The sequence below is a fragment of the Microcaecilia unicolor genome, chromosome 2, assembly GCF_901765095.1.
Source record: "Microcaecilia unicolor chromosome 2, aMicUni1.1, whole genome shotgun sequence".
Classification (NCBI taxonomy): domain Eukaryota; kingdom Metazoa; phylum Chordata; class Amphibia; order Gymnophiona; family Siphonopidae; genus Microcaecilia; species Microcaecilia unicolor.
This window is the reverse complement of record NC_044032.1, coordinates 368,188,130-368,206,529: the sequence shown is the minus strand read 5'-3', so window position 1 is coordinate 368,206,529 and position 18,400 is coordinate 368,188,130. Positions and strand designations below refer to the sequence as shown.

Genomic DNA, 18,400 nt, shown 5'->3' with positions numbered 1-18,400 from the left:
TGCACTGTTCCCGTCTTCCTGGGAACCCCAAACAGCGCTTGGCAGGAGGGACGGGAACAATGGCCCAAAAGGATAACAGCACCTCCACTGCTCTTCTGCTCTGAGCAGACAGAGGCCCCCTCTGACAAGGAGACTGCAAGAAGAGAGGGGCTACCTGAGGGGAGAACTCCAGCTAGAAGCCATCACCCAGAAAATCCAGCACCTAAGCTGAGGGGAAGGTAGTCCACACATCCCGAAATGCCCGAAAGCAGCTCCATGTCGGCCTAGACGGGCCGGCCAGCCTGGCCATCCAAGGATGGCCAGGAGACAGCAGTCACTCACTCCGAGTGCCCTGCTGGTTCCTGGTTCCCCATTCCCCATTCCCCGGGAGACTGCCAAGATCGAAACCGAGCCCTCTGACCAAAATTCTGATGACCAGGCCTACCCTTCGTGCTGACACGAAACCGGGCACTTGCCGAGCCCACAGGGCAGTCCAAGAATGAGGAACGTACCCTGGCAAATGCTGGAGTCCGACTCACCCAGCTCCTGAACAAAGTTGCTGAGAGTGTACCCAAAGAGAAAGGTGCCCCAAAGTGGAAACCTGACCACGCAGGCCTTGAAGGTGGCAACCACCACCCACGCCCGCAGCCAGAACTGACAGATTGTGCTGAATGCCAGACATACCCTTGGCCAAAGCCCAAAGAATATCATACATAGCGTCCACCAGGCAGGCCAAACGTGCCTCCAACCAGGTAGCCCGGGGACTGTCCCGGGAAACAGACTGCTGATGCCGCAGCCCTTGACCAAAGGGCTACCAATAGAAGCCTGCAGCTCCTAATGCAAACACCTCCAAGACAGGCTACAAGGTCTGATTCAGCTTCCCATCTAGCAGATTCTGCGAGGCAATGCTGCCAGCAACCAGGAAGGGAAATTTCAAGGTGACTGCAGACACTGAGTCCAACGTAGGGAATAAGGCTTCTCCTTCTCGCTGGCACTAGAGAAAAGAGGTGGGCCATGGTTCTCCCAACCTGCAGGCCTGAGACAGGTGCACTTTACATTGTGGTAAACAGGCCCCGAATGACCATTACATGGGGAACACCTTGGACAGGCCCCTGAGGCCCCACGTAAGGCTAGCCACCAGACTCTCCTCCAGAGAACCCCAAGGGTTCCGCTATGGGAAGCGCTGCTAGTCCCACCGAAAACAGGGAGCCACACTCCCCCCACTGAAACAGACCGAGCACCCGAAGGTCATCCCCCTCTCCACCAAGGGCTCTGACAGAGGAGACCCCATTGAGCAGTCCAACTGCAGCAAAACAAAGCGAAGACTCCACATGTTATGAGCTGCAAACTCCTGGGAGCTGGCAGGGAAATCCCAGTCCCCTCTCTCTCAGGAGATGCTATGGCTGCTGGAGAAGGGACTACTTGCACCAACCCAAAGTCTGGCGGAGCAAGAAAACAAGATCAGAAGGGCAGGCCCTGACCCAGCCCCCCCCCCCCCCCCCCCACGAAGAGATCCCCACTGCTACAGCTGTCTGCACAGGCCCTCATGCCGGCAGAGAACAAAATGGCTGCCATTCCCGCCTCCATCCACGCTGCACTAGGGACCAGAGCTGTAAGAAATGCATTCCTGAAACTGAGGGCGCTCTGTGTGCATGAGCCCCGATTCAACCCCTCCACTTGGGAACCGGACTGCACACCGTGCAGCAGCCCAAGGAGGAACCCCGCCCGCTGCGAGACGGGCAGCTCCTTGCACTCCCAGCGGGGGTTGTAATGACCAGAGATTGCCGCAGGAAAAGGACGCAGAACACTCCAGGGGGAAAGCACGACAGGGACCCAGAACCACCAGGTATGTCTGCTCACTATGCTCAACTGGGAACCAGTTGACCAACTGGACCAGGAGCAAGGCCTCAGAACCAGAGACAGAGGAAGTCTGTCCATCCATCTGCTAGAGATAGAAGATACTGAGGAGCTGAGCTACTAGCAGGGAACTATGTAGTGGTGCTCAGTTCTGTATTCTCTATCTCCACCTGTTGGTCGATAGGCATAACTAGCCACTTGTCCTGGAATAGTGGGAATGAACGTAATGGAAAATAAAAATTGTCACGCATCCATTTTGGGCTGGAGTCCCATGGGGGGCTGGATGTAGGAAAAGGTGCTGGGCCTATGGGGGGGCTGGAGGGAATGGAGAGAGGTGCTAGAGTACCATGGGAGGGGACTGGAGAGAGGTGTTGGACCCATGAGAGGGCTGCTGGAGGGAAGGAGAGAGGTGCTGGACTTATGGGCAGGAGGGTAGAGAAGGGAAAGAGAGATACTGAACCAAGGCGATGAAGGAAGAGAGAATGAAATACTAAACACACAGCGGAGGGGCGGAGGGAGAGAGACACATTGGTGTGGAAGAGGAAGAGAGGGGAGAAGATGGACACAGGGAGGTATACAGAAACAGAGGGGAGATGATGGGTATGGAGGGAAGCATAGGGACAGGGATACAAAGGGGAGATGCTGCATGCAGATGGTATATTAACACAGAGGGTCAATGCCAGACATGGGAGGGAGTATAATGGACACAGAGGGAAGATGTTAGACATGGGGGAGAATAGGAGCATGTATGGGAGATGCTGGACTTGGTGGGGCATAGGGACACAGAGGAGTGATTTTGGACACTGGGGGAGGTGATGATGAATGCAGGGAGATGGACACAGGGGAGATTCTGGATAGGGAAGTATAAGGGGACACAGAGAAGGGAGATGCTAAACATGGGGAAAGATAGGTACACAAAGATGGAAGATAGATGGTGAGCACAGAGAAAGAAGAAATGTTAAAATGGCAGGAGACCCTGGTAAGTGAGTTTAGAGAAGACAGAGGGAAACAGAAACCAGAGCCTGGGACCAACATGATTTGAAAAATAAAATGACCAGACAACAAAAGGTAGAAAAGAAAATTATTTTCTCTTTTGTGATTAGAATATGTCAGATTTGAAATGTGTATCTGGCCAGAGCTGGTATTAGACATGGCTGGGGCCCAGGGCAGAAATTTGGGAGGGGATCCCAAAGCCCTCTACCAAGCCATACCTTCTTCAGCTTCCAGCAGGCTTAGGGCTCTCTCTGGCCAAGGGGCAGGCGCCCTAGTTGCACTTTTCTAAGACCATCCCTGGCATGTGTGATCTTTACATTTTGCACAGTATAGGAGGAAATGCATCTCTTTCTATTTCTTTGGTGTGGCCTCTTGGGATTTTGGTTTAATTTATGTTTATCATTTTTGGTCAGCTATTATATATCTGGCATTTGTGTTCTGTGTGTGTGACTGAGGTATTCTATTAGGATGAATTTATCTATGTAGCATTCTGCAGTAATTTGGCATGTTCAGTTTTCCTGAAAATGGAGAGGATATTTGTGAGGGGGAGGGGAGGGGTTTTGTTGATCCTTGTTCTGTATTGATTGTGATTTATAAAACAACAGTTATACAGAATATTGTTTCTCTTTTATACTTTAATAAAATGATTTCAATATAAAATCATAACTGTTTGAGGCTTGTGCAGATGGGATCAGACAGAGCTCGCGGGAACCAGGCAGGGATGGAGACAGTGATCGTGGGGATGAGGATGGGGTGGAGACAGGGACAGAGTTCACTGGGATGGGAACAAACTTTGTCCCTGTGTCATTCTCTAATCCTGACGAGCTGGCAAGGGGATTTTACTGAAAGGAATCCGTTTCTCACTCTCTTGGGGAGAAAAATCATTTCCCCATACTATGAGGGGAATAATCGAATGGCGCTGGCCATCTCTATGGGCGGCCATCTCTGGGGCCGGCTCTGTAAATGGGCGGAGCCAACCGTATTTTTGAAAAAGATGGCCTGCCATCTTTTTCTTCGCTAATACGGTTGGGCCCAGCCAAATGTCAGAGATGGCCAGGTTTGAGATGGCCAGCATCGGTTTTCGGTGATAATGGAAAATAATGCCGGCGATCTCAAACCCGGCCAAATCCAAGGCATTTGGTCATGGGAGGAGCCAGCATTTGTAGTGCACTGGCCCCGTCACATGCCAGGACACCAACCGGGCACCCTAGGGGGCACTTCTAAAAATTAAAAAAATAATAATAAAAATAGCTCCCAGGTACATAGCTCCCTTACCTTGTGTGCTGAGCCCCCCCAAATCCCCCCCCCAAAGCCCACTACCCACAAGTGTACACCACTACCATAGCCCTTAGGGATGAAGGGGGGCACCTACATGTGGGTACAGTGGGGTTTTTTTTGGGGGGGGGGGTTGGAGGGCTCCCATTTACCACCACAAGTATAACAGGTAGTGGGGGGGGGGGGATCCACCTGCCAGATGTGCACAGCACCCACTAAAAATTGCTCCAGGGACTTGCAACTGCTGTCAGGGAGCTTGGTATGACATTTCAGGTTGGCTTAGAGGCTGGCAAAAATGTGGGGGTTTTTTGGTGGGAGGAGGTTGGTGACCACTGGAGGAGTAAGGGGAGGTAATCCCCGATTCCCTCCAGTGGTCATTTGGTCAGTTGGGGCTCCTTTTTGAAGTTTGGTCATGAAAAAAAAGGGACCAAGTAAAGCCGGCGAAATGCTAGTCAAGCCATTATCGGGCGAAGCCGGCCATCTCGTGAGCATGTCCCTGTCCCACACCAGTCCTTCCTTCACTACCCTACCGACACGCCCCCTTGAAGTTTGCTGGCTCTGCGACGGAAAGCAGTTGAAGCCGGCCAAAATCGGCTTTCTATTATACCGATTTGGCCAGTTCCAGGAGATCGCCGGCCATCTCCCAATTTGTGTTAGAAGATGGCCGGCGATCTCTTTCGAAAATGAGCTGGTATATCTCCCATTTTAGAGATAAGGAGACCAGAACACTTGGCACTGAAGGTATTTAAATAAAACATGAACCAAGAAGGTGTAGAAGAGAGGGGTTTACCTACAGGGATGCCCCTTTCACATCTAAGGACTTGAACTAAGGATTCTCTTTCGAACTTTAATTGAATTTTACCTGCATTGGTTTTTTTCCCTTGCTAGTGCTCATTTTCTATCTATATAGACTTATTCTTGGGAGCACCAAATAAAGGTGTTTTTACTTCATGATGCCCCAGTGGTGTGGCCTTTTGACTACTTTTTTCTTCTTGTCACTCCAGCTGAGACCTGGAGGTATTTACCTGCTCCAATCTACCAATAGGCTTAGTAGGTAATTTTATAAGGGGGATACATATTTATAAAGAAAGGAAATCTATACCTATGTACCTATAATTAGATGCCCAGTCTATAAAGAAACACAGGCATCCATTTTCCTATATAGAATTCTGGCATAACCAGGTATATACAAGCATAGAATTTAGACATAAGCATTTACGCTAGCCATAAGTGCTGGAGACATGCACATAACATGGTATTCTACACCTTATGTGCCTAAGTGAGTTTCATGCTCTGCTCAGACTCTGCCTATATGTACGCCCACCTGTAAAATACACACTATCCTGCTTATTTTCGAAGGAGATCGACGGCTATCTTCCGACACAAATCGGGAGATGGCCGGCCATCTCCTGAACCCGGCCAAATCGGTATAATCGAAAGCCAATTTTGGCCGGCTCCAACTGCTTTCCATCGCAAAGCCGGCCAAAGTTAAAGGGGGCGTTTCCGCAGGGTATGGAAGGCGGGACGGGAGCATGGTTATGAGATGGCCGGCTTCGGCCGATAATGGAAAAAAGAAGGCCGGCTCTGGCGAGTACTTCGCCGGCTCCACTTGGTCCATTTATTTTTAGGACCAAGCCTCAAAAAAGTGCCCCAATTGATCAGATGACCAGCGGAGGGAATCGGGTATCACCTCCCCTTACTCCCCCAGTGGTCACCAACCCCCTCCCACCCCCAAAAAAATTAAAAAACAGTTTTTGGCAGCCTCTGTGCCAGCCTGAAATGTCATACCCAGCTCCCTGTCAGCAGTATGCAGGTCCCTGGAGCAGTTTTTTGTGGGTGCGGTGCAGTGCACTTCAGGCAGGTGGGCCCAGGCCCATCCCCCTCTACCTGTTATACTTGTGGTGGTAAATGGGAGCCCTCCAAACCCCCCAAAACCCACTGTACCCACATGTAGGTACCCCCTTCACCCCTTAGGGCTATGGTAGTGGTGTAGAGTTGTGGAGAGTGGGTTTTGGGGGGCTCAGCACCCAAGGTAAGGGAACTATGCACCTGGGAGCAATTTTTGAAGTCCACTGCATTGCCCCCTAGGGTGCCCGACTGGTGTCCTGGCATGTCAGGGGGACCAGTGCACTACAAATGCTGGCTCTTCCCACGACCAAATACCTTGGATTTGGCCGGGTGTAAGATCGCCGGCATTAGTTTTCATTATCGCCGGAAACCAATGCTGGCCATCTCTAAAGCCGGCCCAAATGCTGAGATGTGGCCGGCTCCAACCGTATTATCGAAACGAAAGATAGCCGGCTATCTTATTTCGATAATACGGTTGGGTCGCCGCTTTTTGGCGCAAGCCATATAGATGGCCGGTGCCATTCGATTATGCTCCTCTATGTAAGATATGCTCACATTTACAGAACAGTGCTTAAGCAGAATTTTGGCATATACACGCATATATTTGGCAGTGATTTTTCAGTGTTTTTGTTTTAAATAAGTTGTTGAGTCTCCTTTTTGCAGAAGTTTCTGTTTCTACAGGTTTTTTGGCCTGTTTTTATGTGACTTTTTTAAGTGGCATTTTTTTTAGAGCAATTTGTTAGTAGTAACTATTTATTTCTCCACATTTATTTTAGAATTGTAAGGGATTACCATTTGTTTGTCCAAATTGGTTTTTAAAATATTATCTCTTTGGTCCTCTGACTTTTGACCTCCTTCAGAGGTATGACCAGCAACCATGTAAAGAGTTACTGATTTGTTGGTACGATGAGCACTGCAGGAACGCTGTGAAAGGCTGCCATCTTGTGGAGTGAGCTGGTAAGAGGAGATCTTTTTTTTTTTTTTAATTTACAAGAAGTCTTTATTAACTTGTGAAAAATCTCTGTACACCATAGAAAAAGCACAGCAATGTCATTATAAAGTTGCTAAACGGTATATATCCAACAAAGCAAATGCACGGTATACAGAATCCACTGCTAATCACATCACAAATCTGGACTTCACATTTTTCAAACTTTTGTATTTTTCCCCCTCCCCCAAAGAATGTAACTAAACCAACCATGAAGAGGAGATCTTTTTTATGTTACATTATGAATGTGGATGCTTGATTTTGCTATTGGCTGCTACTAAATATATATATATATGAGTTTTTTTCTAGTTTTACCAAGGTGGTGAGCAAATCTTAAACACCACTTGGGTAGGTGTCCTTTTATTTTTACTAATCCTTCTGGTTCAATTTTATATTTATGTAGTTGTGTGTGTGTGTGTGTGTGTGTGTGTGTGTACATGTTTTGACTTTTTAAATTACACTTATATTTGTTATGACACAGCCCTTGTGTGGGCGAAACACGGCCAGTGTCGGGCTTGTTTTTTTTAAATGTCAGAATAAAGGCTTTCGAGAGTATATATTCATGTGTCCGATCTGCTTTTGTTCACTGCCATATACACACGTATATACTGGCATTCTAACCATTTATGTATGCAACTGGTGTAAAAATGTTAGCACCTATGTAATAGAATTAGCTTAAAAACTTCTTACAGTGCTTATGGTAAGCCTGTTTTATAAAGACAAGTAGACCAGCATAAAGTGGCAGAAACAGACACCAAAATTTTTCAAATAGATGCGTAAATTATAGCGTTTTATAATCTAAAAGGATAGTTGCACACAGTGCCCAAACAACAATCGTGTGCATGCCCACCAGCAAATTACATACCAACATTGCAAAGAATGAACTTTTGCACTGGTTGGTATTTATGCACATATGTGGCCACATCCACGCTTAAATTACTAAAATACCACCACAGAGGGTGCGTGCCTTACCATTTAAAGTGAGTGCCCCCTTATAAAATTACTCTCTTAATCTTGTAGGGCATAATTTTATGAAGCTCTTTCCATATTTAAAGTCTGTTTTGCATGCAGGAAAGAGTTTTTATAAGATTGCGTAGCTGCATGCATGCGTACAGAGTGCATGCATGGAAAATGTACGCTTACTTTTACGCAATCAGTATACAGGCATTCCCGTGGGCTAGAGGCTGACCAAATTTTGGTTTTGGATTTGGCACCAAAACAGCATTTTTTGCTGAAACCAAAACTCTCCACTCCCCCATCACTCTCCATCACTACTACTACTACTTATCATTTCTATAGCGCTACTGGACGTACGCAGCGCTTTACACTTGAACATGGAGATACAGTCCCTGCTCGACACCAACCCCCCCCCCCCCCTGAAGTAAGCGGGTCCTCCCAAACCGACTGGCCATTCGACCCTAACCCCTCCTCTCTCCCACCACCCGAAGGCCCTCATCGGGCCTACCTTTAAACGGCCTGGTGGTCTAGTGGCTTTTTCTAGTCAACAGCGAACCCGAGTCACTCATGTCCCTGCAGGTTTCTCAGCCAAAATGGCTGCTGGGACTTCTCACAGCAGCCATTTAAGAATTGAAGGCAAAATAAGCAGGAGTGACTAGAGATTGCTCCCCTCTTCTGGGGCGTGGGGTGTGGTGACAGCGGTAGCTGGCCTGGGAGAACCTGCAAGGCACCATTTTTGTTTTCAGTTTCAGCCGCGGATTGGTTTTGGATGGAACGGAATCAAAACCACTGGATTCGGTTGGCCTCTACCGGGGGCATAACTTGGTGAAACAGAGGTGGATTACAGTATACACACGTATAAAATTCATGACTACAGGTGTAGTGTACATTCACACATCTACATCTTCTTCTGAACAGGTGTTAATTTGTACATTAGCATTTTTGCATTGTTGGAGCTGAATCTGGGAGCCTATTTTATGAAGGTGCATAGGTACCTAGCTTAGCTTTATAAAATAAATAGGTCCCTTTTTCAACTTCTCATACAGGTGTCCTGTTATTGACCCAAGTGGCAAAAATTAAAGATCACCAGCACAGAATAGTGGCCCAAGAAATGGCAACGAACCAACTCACAGAGGAGGTAGCACAGCTCAAGAAACAGAATGCAGTCCTCACTGAGTGTACTGGGGACCAGGAGAACAATAGAGATGGAACAATCTGTGGATCATTGGAATTCCATAATCATTGATGTAAATCTGTGAAAGTGAGCTATCAGCAGCTCTTGAACAGACTACAGGTAGAACAGGTGCATCGCCTGGGCTCACAGTCAATGGGAAGCCCCCAAGCAATGATTGCTCACGTTTCAAACTCAGCAGACAAAGCTGCTGTTCTGAGGGTCGAACCGTCTGAATCTTTGGGTGGCAACAGCTGTGTTGTTCAAAGACATTTTGGCCCAGGTTACTGAGCACTCTACTGCTCCGAGCTCTATAATCATGGGATCTGATTTTCTCTCAAGTATCCAGCCAAAGATGCAGATTATCATCAGGGTTGCATCAAGTTATGCATAAAGGCAGCTGACCTGAAAGCTTTCTTAAAGAATTTGGGCGCGCTATTCTATGACATGGCACCTTCAGTGAGGCTACCTGTAATAGCTCTTGCCAGCTCTAAGGGGCTCTAGTAAAGGACAGTACCACAGCAGACCCCCTTTTCTCTCTGGCACAAGTAAGAACCATGGAAAAGGCCTGGGTAAAAAAGTTTGCTTCCATCTGCCTTAGGGGTCAATGCAGAAAGCCTCATGGTAGAGCCTCATGGCTTTGCGCTTAGCTTCTGCCGCAAGATTAAAGAGAAAATATCCCACAACAGTGCAGTAAGCTAATGAGATGTAGAACTTGCGCACTAATCAGGGAAAGCCTGCAGACACATGTGCACAAAGGTTCTGCAGTAAGCAGGGCCGACCTTACCAATTGTAGAGACCTGTGTGGTCCAGTTTGGGGCCCCTGCCCCAGCGGTCCATTATGCCCCTTGACTCTGAAATCCACCCCCCCACACACACACACACTTTAAAACTTGAGTGCTCAGGGCAGCAACAGCTATCTGCTTAAGCCGTCTGCTGCCAACCCCCAGAGCCTGCTCTCTGTTGCATCCTGCCCTTTGCCCTTGCGGAAGCAGGAAGTTACATCATAAGGGGGCGGGACACAGCAGAAAACAGGCTCTGTAGTTGGCAGCAGATAATCTTTGTGAATTGCTGCCACTGCCCTGAGCCCTCTACAAAGAAACATTGTCTTAAGGTAAATGGGAGGGGGGGGGTGGTAGACAGGGGAACATGCCAGGTAGACCCCTAGGAGTGCAGGGCCCTTTGTGTTCGCCCATTTGCCCATGCTTAAGGTCAGCCCTGGCAGAAAGAGCGGCTTCACTGTGCACATGTCTAAAGAAAACTAAAGTGCCAACATATATCTCTGCATGAACCAGAATGTTCTGCCCATAAATATTAGCCTCACAAAAATGACCTGCACATAAATTTTCTGTGAGGCTAATATTTATGCGCAGAACAATTTGCACAGATGTGTGCTGATACTTTGGTTTTGTTCAACCATGTTCACGGTGAATCCACTGTTACCTGCACACACAGCTGTTACTTCCATTCTGTCTTTTAAAGTTACAGGTCTATATGGTCACAAAAAATAAATAAACTGGCAAAATAATCCCCAAAACTGGCATTAAATCTTCTTCATTTGCCCTTCCACGAACCTGGCAGTGAACTTCTTACATTGTGCACACTTTAAAATTCCCTGTTTACTTCTGTGCACTGCAGAGGAATACTTAATGACATCATTACCATTCCTTTTACTATAACATAGTAGATGATGGCAGATAAAGATCTGTATGGTCCATCTAGTCTGCCCAACAAGATAAACTCATTGTACGAGCTACTTTATATGTATACCTGACCTTGATTTATCCTTGCCATTTTCAGGGCACAGACAGTAGAAGTCTGCTTCCCAATTACCGGCATAGGCGGTCGGTGGCCCAACTGTTTGGGGAGGTTAAAGGGGGCGGGGTTAGGGGTGGGGCCAGGGGTGGAGCTTAAATCCATAATTGTCTGATAACACACAGATAAAATAAAAAAATAAAAATAAAAGTCACAATACCTTTTATTAAATTTAGATATTAGATATGTATCATATGTCAAAGAACAAAGTGGTTGCTCAAAGCATATTCTAAGCACAATCGCTCAACTGCAAAACACTATGCACAACTTTGTGCAAAAACACACTCAGAACCTTACTGTACCATAAATATTACACTGGGCAGAACCTAATACACCAATATACCACCCATACGGAAAATGCAGACCGTCAACAATATGAAACAAGGGATCATATCATCACAATTCTCATGTAGAGCCACAAAACACCCTAATTCATGTTTAATGTGGGATAAAATGCCATAAATAAGTAAATAAATATAAACTTTTAATGTTGAGCACCTGATTCTCAAAGTGGACATATTCCAAACCAGGGGAGTAGCCAGCCTTCCGTGGGTGAGGGGTCCAAAGCCCGGGGGGAGGGGGCACATTTTAGCCCTCCCCCCAGCGCCGCCCCCCCACCGCCGACATTGCCGCCCCCCCTCCCGCCGCGAACCCGCCGCCGCTGCCGCCTACCTTTACTTTTGCTGGCGGGGATCCCACTCCCCGCCAGCCGACGTCTTCTCAGTCCTTCCTGCTCTTCAATTTGTTTGCTTACGTCCTGCACGTTGTACGTGCAGGACGTCAGACTCAGAGAACAGAACTGCTCTCCCAGCAGTAAGGTAAACAAACCATAAACCAATTTATACAACTGCTTACAAAAGGCTAGAAGGCTTTCACTGCAGCTCCTGCTGTGAGGATGGAGGTAAATCAACAATTTAAACCCCTCAGAGCACAGCAGGGGAGGCTTAGCTTGTCCAAGCCTCTTATACCGGGCGCCTATGATTACCGGTATTGCCGCCCAATCTCTACTAACCTTCTCTGGATCCATTCCTTCTGAACAAGATTCCTTTGTGTTTATCTCACGCATTTTTTAATTCCGTTACCATTTTCATCTCCACCACCTCCTGTGAGAGAGCTTTCCAAATATCCACCACCCTCTCCGTGAAAAAATACTTTCTGACATTTTTCCTGAGTCTACCCCCCTTCATGTCCTCTAGTTCTACTGTGTGCCCAGGTGTACTGCACGAATTAACTGCCGCAGTGAGCCATGCAGTCAGTAACATCATGCAGAACCCTCGTTAACCATGTGGTTCTGCCCACAGTAGCTTTCTGCATTAGTCACTTAAAACACTCACCACTTCTTTTTCCTCCCAATATTCAAAGGCATTTAACTGGCCAGGATCTGCACCTGGTCAATTAAATGCCACATAGCTGGCTATCTGCCGATATTCTGTCAATATCAGCGATATAACTGGCCATCCACCAATTTTCAGCACATTGCGGCTTAACTTTAGTGACCATATTTGACCGTGTGCAAAGCAGCCCTATCTTTAGCCGGTTTGACTTTGATCAGCCAGAGCTGAATATCGGCTTGGCCAGTCAAAGTCAAACCGGCCAACAGTAAACCGGATATTCACTGCCGATCACTGGAAATGACCCGGCATTGAATAACCTGTTTTAGAACTGACTGTGGGAGTTAGCCCAGCTAACTCCCGTGATCTGAACATCGGCCTGTATGTACTACTACTACTACTACTATTTAACTAAGTATTTCTGTACAAAAGTCAACAGACATACACAGTCATGTTAGCAAACTGAACTCAGTCACGTGGACTATTCAGAACACTATGTTGTATTTCTACATACTGTTCTCTCTCTAGCAAACAACTCACTGAACACAATTCACATACACCCTTTCATACCATGGCTACAGGTTTCTGCAGCGGCCTGAGAACCATGTTCGATTCTCACTGCAGCTCCTTGTGACTCTGGGCAAGTCACTTAATCCTCCATTGCCTCAGGTACAAAATAAGTACCTGTACATAATATGTAAACCACTTTGATTGTAACCACAGAAAAGCAGTATATCAAATCCCATCCCCTTTCCCTATTACATATCCACATTCCAATCTTCTAATGAATACGTATCACAAGAACAAGCAGTTAATTTATACCACAGCTAGACATACAGGAGAAATAAAGTACATATAGAATAGAAATATAAAGACTTTATAAAGTACATCCTTTGAGAGGACAGTTGAAGGATGGGGTGTAGCTTAGTCCCTTGCTCCTAGCAGGACGAGGCTTCATGGTCTCTGTGTTTGTTCTGTATGATGTCACTGTAGGATTGAACAGGAGAAAACTTACCCTTGCTTATCCATGACAAACTTAACATAGCTAGGAAATCTGATGGCTCAAGGAAATCTGGATTTCATTTCTGAGGCTGATTTCTGCTCCTCAGGCTATCTAGTACTAGGAACCCTGCAAAGGCAACAACCTTGTCCTTGGAGGTGAGTCTCAACAGCAGCACAACAGCAACACCTAGTGGCCTGTGTCAGCATGCAACATGCTGGATTCTATCTGGATTCTTTTCTGTCTGGGGCAGTCACTGCAATGGCAAAAGTATGTAGAAGGGAAGATGGCTACAAATGAGAAAAATACTGTGAAGCTGCAGTTGAAGACTCCAATATCAACCAGTTCTGAGTGAGCTGAACGTACAAAAGGAGAAAATTGTGGGGTCAAAAAAAACCCTTACCTAAAGAAAGGCACAAGGGACAAACAACAAACCTATAGAGAACATATAGCCATACTGGGTCAGACCAATGTTCCATATAGCCTAGTAGCCTGCTTCCAACAGTGGCCAATCCAGGTCACAGGTACCTGGCATCACACTATTCGTTGAGTGAAAAAATATTTCCTTCTATTTGTTTTAAAAGTATTTCCACGTGACTTCATTGAGTGTCCCCTAGTCTTTGTACTTTTTGAAAGATTAAAACATCGATTCAGTTCTACTTGTTCTACACCACTCAGGATTTTGTAGACCTCAATCATATCTCCCCTCAGCTGTCTCTTTTCCAAGCTGAAAAGCCCTAACCTCATTAGCCTTTCTTCATATGAGAGGAGTTCCATCCCCTTTATCATTTTGGTCGCTTATCTTTGAATCTTTTCTATTTCCGTCATATCTTTTTTTAGATACGGTGACTAGAACTGAACGCAATACTCAAGGTGAGGTTGCACCATGGACTGATACAGAGGCATTATAATATTCTTGGTCTTATTTTGCACCCCTTTCCTAATAATTCCTAGCATCCTGTTTGCTTTTTTGGCTGCCATCGCACGCTGGGCAGAAGATTTCAGCGTATTATCTACAATGACCCCTAGATCTTTTTCTTGGATGCTGACCCCCAAGGTGGACCCTAGCATCAGGTAACTATGATTCGGATTATTCTTCCCAATATGCATCACTTTGCATTTGTCCACATTAAATTTCATCTGCCATTTAGATGCCCAGACTTCAGGTTTCCTAAGGTCTTCCTGCAATTTTTCACAATCAGCATGCATTTTGACAACTTTGAATAGTTTTGTGTCATCCCCAAATGTAATCACCTCACTCGTCATTCTGATTTCCAGATTATTTATAAATATGTTAAATAGCAATGGTCCCAGTGCAGATCCCTGTGGCACTCCACTCATTTTGGGGAGGATTTTATTTAAGTACTAGTGGAACCATGCCTGTTTCCTCAACAATGAAACGGGCCCTAGGAAGGCTGTCATGTAAGCTTTTTGTTTCTCCCCCCCCCCCCCCCCTCTGCCCTCCCCTCCATGTCCAGCCATTCTCCTCTTCCCTGCCCTCCCATCCGTGTCCCGCGATTCTCTCCTCTACTGTTCTCCCATCCCATCCATGTCCATCAATTCTCGTCTGCCCTGCCTTCCCCTTCCCTTCCCTTCCTCTCCCCTCCCCTCAATGTCCCGCGATTCTCTCTTCCCCTCGATTTGTAACTGAACGTTCTCTGGCTGGCTAGCGCTGGCTTCCGTTCCGTTCGTAACATCCCTCCTGACATCAGCTCGCCTCCAGCGTTCCCTTCCCTCTCACTGTTCTGCCCTCTGATGTCATTACGTCTTGACGCGAGGGCGGGACAGTGAGGGGGAATGGAACGCTGGAGGCTGGCTGATGTCAGGAGATGTTACGAACCCAGGCAGCCAGACATGGAATGTTGGAGGTGCAAATTATTATATAGGAGTAGTAAAAAAAGGCCCGTTTCAGTTGGTAATGAAACGGGCGCTAGCAAGATAATCCCCCACCCTCCCTCGCTGTCTCGCTCTGTCCCCTCCGAGACCGATGCCTCCCTCCCTTCCTTCCTTCCTTCCTTCCGAGTTCCAGACCCCCTCCCTCCCTTCCAGTTCAAGGCCCCCTCACGCCCCTCCCACCGAGTTTCAGACTCCCCCCTCCCTCCGATTTCAACACCCCCCCCCCCCCCGCATTACTGACCCCTGGACCCCCCTGCCATAACCCTCTCGACCCCCCTTTCCACCGAAAACCCTCCCCTGCCGCCGTCGCGTACCTGTGCTGAGGGGGGACCCCAACCCCCGACAGCCGAAGTCCTCTTCTCTTCTGCGCCGGCGTTGCTTGTTGAATGGTCTGATCAAGTTTCTGTACGTGCGTCTGATGTCAGACGCACGCACAGAAACTTGATCAGATCATTCAGCAAGCAACGCGGAGTTGGCTCGCGCTGTTATGTTGTGATTGGGCACTGTCGCTGCTGACGCACCCGGAAGTGGGAGACGTCATCATTTCAGGAGATGGATACAGAAGCACGAATGCCTCAAGGCTTATGTCCACGCAGTCAGCTTCAGAACGTTAGAGGTGTGTTTTATTATATAGGATATGGATTGTAGCACAGCAGGGGGGGGGGGGGGGACTGAATGGGGTGGTTAATGTGCCAGGAGGTCAAAATCGGGGGGGGGGGGGGGGGCAAACCACTGCCATCTGCCATCACATCTATTTTTTTTTTTTTGGCAGGTCAGTAGTGGCATTCAATGCAGCCACATTAATAGGCAATTGTGAAAGACAGTGCATAGTACCAACCTGCAACTAGCTATTACAACCAGCCACATCTCTACTCTACCTCTGTTACACCTGGTTCCCTCCCTTCTGCATGTTAAGCAGCTCGTGCAAGTTGTTTTCCACGCTGGCTGATTATAACACATGGTAATCAGTAATGTGGATCCATGCTAAATGTCTACTGTATCGTAATGCCCATGCTAGCTGCTTAGTGCCACAAATAGCTTAAGTCAAATTAATATTTTTTTGTTATTCTTTATAGCATTGGACTAGCACCCTGATCGGATTTGTTTTGCAGGTTAGGAGCCATGTTTCAGAGACTGACAGCAGTTCGTTTTTAAACAGCTATCTTGAAATTCATGGTATATGTTCCTTGATTATAGTCATAGGAAGTATTTTAGGAAGGAGAAATAAGAAATATATAAATAGTAAGTTTAATATTTTATTAATTATATATCATTTATGTTCTATTTAATGGGATAATAGACATCTGCCCTTAAATGTTAAGAGAGCTTTTAATTTCATGAGGTTATAACAATGTTAACTTAGGGGCTCTTTTACTAAAATGTGGTAAAGTTTTGCAGTTCCTGTGCGGTAAGTGATTATGTTTACGCTTATTAAAACTTTTTATACCGCTCTAGCTGACTGACAGATCTGGGTGGTTTACAAATCTAAAAATATAAACTGAAAAAGAGGGCAGGGACTACAATGACCTGGATAGGAAAGAAACCAAGCAGTCCACACAAACAGACAAAGGTCTAACGGAAACCAACAAATGAGGGAGGGGGAGGGAGGAAGGGAGGGAATAACTAGGATAGAGGGCAGGACAAAGTAGTAGTAAGGGAAAGGAGCAGGTGGTGAACCAACCGCAAGCGTCTTTGATAACTAGGTATTCTAAAGCAGTGGCATTCTGTGGTTCACTGCCACCCGGGGCGGATCGCTGCTGTGTGCCCCCCCTCCCCCCGGCTGCAGGACAACACGGCACCACTCCCCCCCCCCCCGACCCAGTCCCCACCTGTCTACCAGCTCCGTCCACCTGGCGCCTCACGCAACTCTGCACTGCTGTAAAAGAAGAAAATCACCTCGTCGGCCCTTCCCTCACTGTGTCCCGCCCTCTGATGTAACGTCCTGTTTCCTCGAGAGCGGGACAGAGTGAGGGAAGGGCCGACGAGGCGATTTTCTTCTCTTACAGCAGCGCAGACGCGAGGCGCCGCACCACACAGCTGTCAGGTGGATGGAGCTGGTAGGGACTCGCCAGCAGAGCACCCCCCACCCGTTGACACCTGGGGCGGACCGCCCCCACCGCCCCGCCCTTGCTACGCCACTGTTCTAAAGAAAAGCTTCATTGAATAACCAGGTTTTTAAAGCTACTTTAACATTCTTAAGAGTATTCAGTGCCCAAATTACCACACATTGTTGTTATGGAATACTAGCGTAAGTTCACACTTTCACACCTAACTTAGGGACCAGCACTTCTGCCTTGTCAAAGGCTGGTGTAAGTACTTTGCACCTAACTGTTGGCAGGCACGTAACTCCTTGTATGCTATAACCTGTACGCATAGCTCATAACGACGCCCCTGACCCGCCCATGCCCCTCCACAGCCACACCCACCTAGAAGTTTCGAGTGACAGAAATTCTGTGCACATCTTCTAGAATAGTGACTAAGGTCAGATGCGTGTGCAAACTGCCAATTGGAGCAATCAACACCAATATAAGCCAATAATTGGCTGTTAACTCCAATGAACAACCAATTAAATTAAGTTGCACGTGTAACTGACTTTGCAGACTAAGCATAAATTTGGACACCCAATTTTATAGAATTCAGGAGTAACTGCAAAGCCTCTGAGGTAACTGTTGGGGGTGGTTCCATTATATGCCACCTGTGTATTCCCCTTTTCATTAAGGGAAATGCACATGCATGACCCAGTATTTCAACATCAAGAACTACGGCTGCTTCTTTCCGTGGAAATGTTTGTCTAAAGTGCTTGTTTGCGATAGCCTTTCACAGGAAGACAGTTAAAAGAAAGTCTTACCCAAAAAGTGCTTTTCTCATTACAGTCCTTCCCAGACTTGGTACTTCCTTCCTTATTATAATCCTCCTCAGACATGGTGCTTCCTAGATTTCTGCAAGGTTAGAGTCAAGAAAGTTAATTGAAAATATCAACAGAATGAAGGTAAAGTCTATATACAAAAAAAATCTGAGGGTGTTAAAGAGTTGCTTATTAATACAGTTCTCAAAATCTTCCTGCTCATTAGTCTCTCATTTTTTAAAGACAAAATGCCTGCCTTCCTGTTTCCTTTCCTGGACGTTTAAACATTTGAGTGATCTACCGGAAGGTTAAACCAAAAAATTCCAACAAAACACAGAAAGTGAAAAACAGGCAACTGTAAAACGCTACACAACTGAACCATTGTTTGCTTTTCACACAAACTCAGCACGAGGGAGCAGCCACTGACCATTCGGAGTCCCACCTC

At 46.9% G+C, this 18,400-nt stretch overlaps 1 protein-coding gene across 3 annotated transcripts in view; it reads right to left on the bottom strand.

Annotated features, from left to right (window-relative positions):
- LOC115462474 overlaps positions 1-18,400 on the bottom strand; it is a 90,467-nt gene that overhangs the window by 55,032 nt on the left and 17,035 nt on the right. For all 3 annotated transcript variants that reach the window (XM_030192470.1, XM_030192469.1, XM_030192471.1), the window contains exon 2: positions 17,959-18,049. In XM_030192470.1, coding sequence (XP_030048330.1) covers positions 17,959-18,033 — 75 coding nt within the window. In that variant the 5' untranslated portion in view covers positions 18,034-18,049. The remainder of the gene's footprint in view (positions 1-17,958; positions 18,050-18,400) is intronic.